Consider the following 8,401-nt stretch of genomic DNA (forward strand, 5'->3'; position numbering starts at 1 on the left):
TGGAGATCGCCGAGGCGGTCGTAGGATAGCGAGAGGTGGTCGGAGCAGTCGCCGGATAGCGGGAGGTGGCCAGGGCGGTCGCCGAAGAGTGGGAGGTGGCTGGGGCGGTCGTCGGAGAGCAGTAGGTGGTTGAGGCGAGCAGCGCGGAGAGAGAGAGAGAGAACAAACATAATTTTGTGCCCTATATGGGCGTTTTACATCGAAAATTAGTGACGGATTCGCGATGGCACAATTTTGTCGCCAACACCGACGCTAATTAGCGATGGAATAATATTCATCGCTAAGTTCTGACATATTTTGCGATAGAATAATATTTGTCGCTACTTAGCGACGAATTGCGAGATGGAATGGTTTTGTCGTAAATCTCGCAAGTAATTTCAAATTTAAGGACGGCACATTTTTTGTCGCTAATCCATCGCAAAATTACGACGAATTTTTTTTGTCGCTAATTGACGTTTTTCTTGTAGTGTATGAATTGAGATTTTCATCAGATTTTTTACAAATCTAACCCTGCATATGCATTCTGTGTGGTTCATTTGCTTGGAATCAACTATTGGATTATCGTAATGTGGTCAAGAAATGTGATTTTTTATCTTTAAATATTTACAAAAATTTTGAGCCTTTGATTTTCAAGCATTAAAAAATCTTTCGTATACACTGTAATCATATGATCCAAGGGTCTGTTTTCATAAAACCAAGCATTTAAATCACATCAGTACGGTGAAATTAAAAAAAAAACTATAAAAATCTCAGTGGATATCAGTTTACATATTTCACTAGTTTATATATATATATATATATGGGCTGGGCCAGTGCCGCTCACGTTGGTTTGTAGCCTAGCCCATGTTGGCCTGCGGTAAGATGACGGGTTAGGGCTGAGCTGGGCTGAATTTAAAGGCCAAGCTGGACCACGAGGCTGCCCAGCCCATTGCCGGTCTGTAACATGTGGATATATAAAAGTGGCTGCATCCAATTTTAAGACGCTTTTTTTTTTTTTACAATTAGACGAGTTCATGGAGTAGAGGGGTTCATTGGCTGTTGAGAGAGAGAGAAAATTAGTCTTGACATCGTCATGGAATCAGGCTTATGACAGATGCAGTTCATTGGCTTCCAACCTGAGTGAGATGACATGGTGCCATGGATGGAAGAGCAGCGGACACCAGACCTATCTAGCAGAATGCTCACCTTTTTGCGGTGCCGGAGACAAGTCCTGATCGGGTGCAATCACATGGCACAAAATTTGTGCATTAAGCTTCTCCATGTACATACCTTCCTTTTTCAAAATCACAAAAACACACCTAGGTTACCAAAATAATTCTCAAACAGTGCTTTCTTTAACTAAAGTGAGTTTACCATGGTCAAATTAGGGTTTGGTATCCTTAAATGACTAAATTACCCTCTTTTTTTGCCCTTTCTACCATTTAAGCGAAAGTAAAAGAGGGATATTCAGGTTTCTACTTTCATTATGCTTGAGCAAACCGCTGGAGCTCATCCTCCTCATCAACTATAGTTGTTGCAGGACTGCTGCCTTACCACCGCCTTGGAATCCCTATAATCCCCAGATGGTTCATCTCTCTCTCTCTCTCTCTCTCTCTCTCATTTCCCCTTAATTTCTTTCTGTCATTCTCTGCTTCTCTCTCTCTCTTCTCCATCCTTCTGAAAAAATGGGGGTTCTGTCCGTAGGCTGTCTGACTAAAGGGTTCCAGTTCCATCTGATGGCCGAGGATCTCTCTCTCTCTCTCTCTCTCTGTGTGTGTGTGTGTGTGTTGTCTAGAGGCATTAGCTCAAGGCTTAGGCTACAGAAGGCATGGTTTAATGCAGAAGCTCTCCTTTCACAACATAAATGGAAGTAAGGACCAAATGTGAAATGAAAGAAAAAACCGTAAGAACCCTATTTGTTTTTTGAAATAAACCCTCAGTTTTTACTTTAGCTTAAATGATAAAAAGGTAGAGGGTAATGCAATCATTTGAATATAATTAACTGTTGCAGACATAAGAGGCCTGTGTTAAAGAATCATTCTCCTAAGTTAAGCGGGTGCATGTAAAAAAAAAAAATTTTAATACGTCAACTGTTAGGCATGTTTTTGTAAATTTTTTAATTTTCTTATTTAAGGACCAACTTTTCAATTCCACAATTGGGCCTCAAATTTGTGAAGTTTCCTAACATGGGCTGCAGATTCTCTTGAGACTGTCAAATACAGGTCGGGGTTAAAGTTCACCATCTTGGTGAGTTTTGTAGTTTAGTGTATTGTCTTTTGGAGTTGAAAAATTACTTATTTACCCTCATAAAAGAGAAAGGTACTGTTTTCATTTAGTTCAGTTTAACTGATATTTAACTTGAGTTAATTTTGTTTTTCCAGAAAATGTGGGGGCCATCTCTGGGATTAGGCCAAAAAGTTGGGCTTCAAAATGAAAACTTTTCATAAAGAACTAACCACAATAATTGAGTCCGCATTTCATTAAAAAACATAATAATTGAATCTTCGTGAAAGTGAGCATGGTTTTTGCATTGCATTTTACAGACCATGGTTTTTTACCTAGAGATATTTAATATTTTTTGTATTTTAGTTGAAAGATATTGGCTAAAAATAAAAGTACAAAGTACATACATTGTGGAAAAAATGATAGCACTGTCCTTCTAAAATCGCTAAACAGGAAAACAATTTTCAAAAAAAGGCCACTCGTATATCTATACGATTTTGGGATTTTCCTACGATTTTGGAAAACAGGAAAACAATTATCCTATAAATTTCAAAGCTCGCCAGCGATTTTCCTACGATTTTGGAAACCGCTGGCATATTCATTGACTTGAAATACCGGCACGTGGGCGGCAAGTGTAGAATTTTGGGGACTCAAGTACTTAATTTGATAAGTAGTCATTGGATTTTCCCTCAAATACTTCATGGGAAGGCACCCACATTAACACCCTAACTAAAACCCAGACCGTCGCAAAAAGTTTTTTTTTTTTTTAATTGGCAAGCTGGGTTTAGGTAAACTGAACCGGATCACAAGATAACACATCTATAAACAAGCTGACTTGAACTCGGCTCATTTAACTCAAACTGATTATAAGCTCGAACTGGGTTTGACTCACCACAGGAATGAGTCAAGCTTGAACACTTCAAGCACATCTTGTAAAGCTCTTTCACCAGACCTACTGCTCATGGATTGGGTTGGGTGGGCAAGTAATAATACCAGAACAATCTTTGAAATGCATTGCAGAAATCAAGCTAATTGTCACTCGTCAAGTGCATGGGTGCAATCTCACATGCATGCGTGCACAATTACATAAAGAGAAGGAAAGGCAAAGAGAATAAAGGAAGACAACAATGCAAAAACTTCTCTTAGCAAAGTTAATGAGCACGAGGGACTCCGAATTCACCTTATACTTGAGGGTTCTTAGGGCAAAACCCATTACAAGCACTTACAAAAAGCAAAGAGGTATTTACATCAAGAAAACAAAAGTGAAAAACTTGGCGGTCCGAAACACAATCCACTGTCTAAGTTAACGCCATCCTCAACAAAAATCGTGAGTGGTACTCCTCCACAAGTTGATGGTGCTTCTTCCACATGCTGATTGATTTTTTCCTAGAAACTTTACTCTCTAGTAGACCTTTCCACTACACCATGTACTTTCTTCACTTCGCCAAGATAGTTGTTGGAGTAATTTAGATATGCAAAGAATTTTATCATATTGCTAAGTATTTCAAGCATCAAGCTATTTTTCAAGGATAGCACGATCATTTTTCATTTAATTAACACAAAAAACTACATAAATCGGGAGGTAAAGCTTCCAAAACAAGTCATGAACCAATATTCAATGGTCCATAACGCATGTGTTACATGCATAAGTCAAGAGTTTGTTGAAAGAACATCCATATGTCACATGTGGCTGCTAATTCGTCAGACAAAACATGCAGTGATCAAATTCCAACCTAATGATAATTTTATATCGGCCAGTCAAAGCAGGCCTGCTATTAACTGTTTCAACAAACCTAACAAGAGAAATTTAAAGTTAATTGCTTGGAACAAAAGAAAATGATGACCAAATATACTTAAAATTTATGCCAAACACCTGTGTTCATATCATCAAAATCTCATAGAAAGGTCCTGCCAAACAGGATCAAACGCCATTTTCTTTCAAACATGGACAAGAACCGGTCACGGTTTCAAGCCTAATTAAATTAACAAATCTGAAAAAATCCAAATTCTTTTAAAGTTATATATGCAGCATCTTCTGGATCTGGTTTGCTCGGAATCTGATCACCATTTCTATAGTTCTACTGTATATTTTTTTTTTTTAAAGAAGTTTTCCTATATATTTATGTATTCTTATTTTTCAGCTGCATGATATGCTCTAATAAAAATGTGAAGAATTGACTGCAACCATTAGTTCTTACTTGTCACTCAAGCTTTCATCATGAGTCAGCCATTATTATTATTTTGATGATGACGAGGAACCTAACCGAGAACCGGATTGCTTAATTAATGGGCCTATTCCTCCAAGTTAAACCTCAGGTGAGGTCACCAACATTCAAGCCCTTATGGAGCCCACCAGTTAAAGGCACCTGCACACCCGTTGACAGTTTGCCATTATTATAGCTCCTAAGATTCTAAGCTAAGAACTTTCCAGCCACCTGCACACCCGTAATACCCACATAGAATGTTACAATATAATACAAAAGAAAGCTCACATATGTGGTTCGTGGAAGTTTCCTACATCCACGATTGTGTTATCAAGCCACTCGTTAGATGCGAGTGATGTGGAATTTCTACTATATGAAGGTACAAAGGTTACAGTTTTTAGGAGATTTTCATGCAATGGGATGGGCGGCTAACGGCCCCGTCAAACTTGTCCACTAAACGGGTCCGGTCAAACTTGTCCACCAAGTAGTTTTGCACATGTGACATACATGGACAGAGTTGGATTTAACTTTCCTATTTAAGCAACCATCGCTTCCCAATATTTTGTAGCAGAAAGGAGTCCCTGATAGTTTGTAGCAGAAGGGAGTGATATGGAGAAGATGAACGGCACAACCGTCAACCCCGCTGCAAGAAGGTGAGATTTTTTTCTAGGCATTGTCTCGTGCAAGTTTGAGCCAGAGCATGCGATTGCCATGCTACTATTCAGTATTGATTCTTAATTCACTTCATGTCAAAGACCAATTTGCTCTCTCTCTCCAATGTGCTTATCCTTCCTAGTCTATGAACTTTGTATGTTTTTAGAGAAAGCTAGCTAGCATCACTCAAATTAAGGTGGATGTAACCAATTTTATATCCACAGGACTAGGATAAGTCGGGGATACTGCACCACATTCCACAGTGTAATATTTTGTGCTAAACAGAGAGAGAGAGAGCTCTTAGACTAACATTGGATGCCATTATCAACCATTCTGAGAGAGAGAGAGAGAGAGAGAGAGAGAGAGAGAGAGAGAGAGAGAGAGAGAGAGCTCTTAGTCTATTAGTGGATGCCATTATTGGAGTTTGGTGATCGATTTAGAGGTGCGAGTCTGTGCACGTATACAAGTGGATGTACTTACACCGATCTATACCTACCACTGCGAATCGACTAGGTCAAAGGCATCAGCTTGATCAGATTTGGGAAAAACAACTTAGAAACACACCCCCACCCCTTCCCCTTGGCTCGTGGTAGGCTGCCACAGGCACTTAATGCCGTAGACAGCTACTCTCCCCTTTCTCTCTCTCACTTTCTCTCTCTCTCTATATATATATATCTAATAGAATATGTAAATTGAAAATATGTGAAGTTCAGTAAGAATCAAGATTTTTAAAGGTTTTGTTCTAAGAGAAAAACTGTCATGGTAGTGACAAATGTCACATTATTTTAAAAATTGTCTATTTTTATCGTTAAAAACATGTGCTTCATTGTATTTGCAGGCTAGAAGGTAAGGTTGCCTTGATAACGGGTGCTGCTAGAGGCATTGGTTATGCAACGGCTGTGCTGTTCCATCACCATGGTGCCAAAGTCATCATCACCGATATCCTGGACGAGCTTGGCCAAAAGGTGGCCGGCGAACTCAACTCCGGTAATGATGATGTCATCTACATTCATTGTGATGTTACTAACGAGGATGACGTCCGTAATGCTGTCGATGCTGCCATTGCCAAGTACGGCAAGCTTGATATCATGTTCAATAATGCTGGCATCATCAACACGGCTTCCAAAACGATACTAGACTTCACGAGATCGGATTTCGAGAAGATCTTGGAAGTGAACTTGGTGGGGGTGTTCCTAGGGGCCAAGCATGCAGCAAGGGTGATGATACCAGCAAAAAGGGGTTCCATAATCTTCAATGGGAGTGCCTCAACGGAGACTGGTGGGATCTCTGACCACGCTTATTGTGCTTCTAAGCATGCTTTAGTGGGCTTGACTAGGAACATGGCAGTAGAACTGGGCCAGTTCGGGATAAGAGTGAATTGTCTGTCCCCTTTTGCTATCCAGACCCCTTTGGCTGATGATTTCCTGGAGGGGAATAACATCTTTGATGAAGTGATGAGTAAATGTGTTAATCTAAAGGGGGATTATCTAGGGGAGAAAGATGTCGCTGAAGCTGCAGTTTTCCTAGCAAGTGATGAATCAAGGTACATGAGTGGGCACAATCTTGTTCTTGACGGGGGCTTCACCATTTGTGACTCTGTCTTCAATGTGTTTAAGAAGCGATAAATTTGGCAGCTCGACAAGAGACCTTAGAGAATAAGAAGCATAAATGAATGCCAGAGATATTTGCTGCATTTTTTTTTTTTTGGTTTTGTGAAAGTAAAGGTTTGGTGAATGTCAATGGCATATAGCTGCTATGAGGAGCTATTTAATTACCTTGATGATTGGTCTTACTCGTCTTTGTGATATATCTTGATTTTTACATTTGTTATAAGGTAATCCACATGTAGGCGCCTAATGTATGGAAAATTTACCACTAGCTGCCTCACGTTTCAAATATTTAAAATAGAAGCCAAGCCTTTTTTAAATTACATGACCAAATAACTGCCTAAGCTGTTTTTTTATTCACCTAACTCCAGCTAACTTTTTAAAATGACAAATTTAGCCCTTTTTCATTATTAAATCATTGAGTGTCAGTTTTGTAGCTATATTTAAGGGTAAGTAATTTTAGAGAGAAAAAGCAACTTGGGTTTTCAACTAAACAATTTATTGGAAGGTTAGGCATCTAACTTAAATATATTATATATAAATGTACAATCTCTTGAAGGAGAAGAAGTGGGACCCACTGGTCTTCATGCACAATTTCTAATGATGAACTACCAAAAAATTCTGCATTTTCAAACGAAAGTTTACGAATTTTGTTCACAATGCAACTAGAGCTTATAATTATTACATGCTATTAGACCATTCTAACCAAAAAGATTTAAAGTTTTAAAATTAACATGACCCAAACAACAATGTCAGATATTCTTAGAAAACTTACGAGAGACAGGAGAAATTAACTTCAATGAAGGCAACATCATGATTCTTCTTTCTATTGTGTGGGTGGCCTGGCCAAGAGTACAACCCTCCTCTACTCAAACCTCTTAGAAGAATAGTCTCGTTCCTCCGATCCTAAATATAAAAATTGTCAACATTGAATTCAAATACACAATTATTGTCTTGAGTAAACTTCACAATAGATAGAAGATTTTTTTTTTATGGTAAGAACATGAAGCACATCTAAAAGAGTAAACCAATTTTTATGAGAAGATAGAGAAATATTACCTATATTCGCAATTGGCAAATTTGTACCATTACCTACCATAATTTTGTCTCGACCTTGATATTCTGATTTGTTCACCATACTCTAAACATGTTACCTCATGGTATTTGGCATTTGTGTTTGTGTACCACGAGTTGTCTAGCATACTATTTAAGGCCATATCTGCAAAGGCCTTCAGGATGTCATAGCAAGTACGAGCAATGTGATTCCTTTAACTACAAAACTTGCATATTATCTGACTGTCCCTATAACCACCGTCACCTTGAGACATCCTTGGCTAACCCTGATTTTCTCTTGTGCCAGTGTTTTGATAATTCTCAAAGAAGGGGTTAAAATGACTAACCCCTCTTTCATGACCACTGTGGCCACCATGACCTCAACCACATCCTCTCTGAGAGAAGAAGGCTATCATGGACGTCTCAGCTTGATGAGGAAGTTTTGGATTTAATATTTGCAGTTTCTTTTCTTGATTAACTAAGAGATAAAAAAATTCGCTAAACTTTGAAGAACTTGTTAAGAGTAGAGATAATAACCGTAGTGATAAAACTCTCATACTCTTGTGTCAAACCATTTAATATATATTGAATCAGATGTCCATTGAAAACTAGTTACTCCAACACACAGGGAGTTGATAAGGAACTTGACATGGTTCAAATATTTCAACATATTCTTGTCCT

At 38.6% G+C, this 8,401-nt stretch overlaps 1 protein-coding gene across 1 annotated transcript; it reads left to right on the top strand.

Moving 5' to 3' along the window:
* The first annotated feature begins 4,965 nt into the window (after nucleotides 1-4,965).
* On the top strand, nucleotides 4,966-6,753 carry LOC149814500 (secoisolariciresinol dehydrogenase-like). The gene is made up of 2 exons (XM_089989658.1): nucleotides 4,966-5,059; nucleotides 5,899-6,753. Exons 1-2 carry the CDS (start codon nucleotides 5,016-5,018, stop codon nucleotides 6,683-6,685), a joined length of 831 nt encoding a protein of 276 aa, XP_089845784.1. The 5' UTR covers nucleotides 4,966-5,015; the 3' UTR covers nucleotides 6,686-6,753.
* The last annotated feature ends 1,648 nt before the right edge of the window (nucleotides 6,754-8,401 follow it).

This window comes from Nuphar pumila, chromosome 15 (genome assembly GCF_984573655.1).
Source record: "Nuphar pumila chromosome 15, dmNupPumi1.hap1.1, whole genome shotgun sequence".
Taxonomy (NCBI): Eukaryota; Viridiplantae; Streptophyta; class Magnoliopsida; order Nymphaeales; family Nymphaeaceae; genus Nuphar; species Nuphar pumila.

What these genes read in the sequence shown, in the direction of transcription:
- LOC149814500 (XM_089989658.1), top strand. Translation starts at nt 5,016, where the DNA reads ATGGAGAAGATGAACGGCACAACCGTCAACCCCGCTGCAAGAAG. An exon ending in GTCAACCCCGCTGCAAGAAG is followed by an intron (nt 5,060 to 5,898) that starts GTGAGATTTTTT and finishes TTGTATTTGCAG; the next exon opens with GCTAGAAGGTAAGGTTGCCT.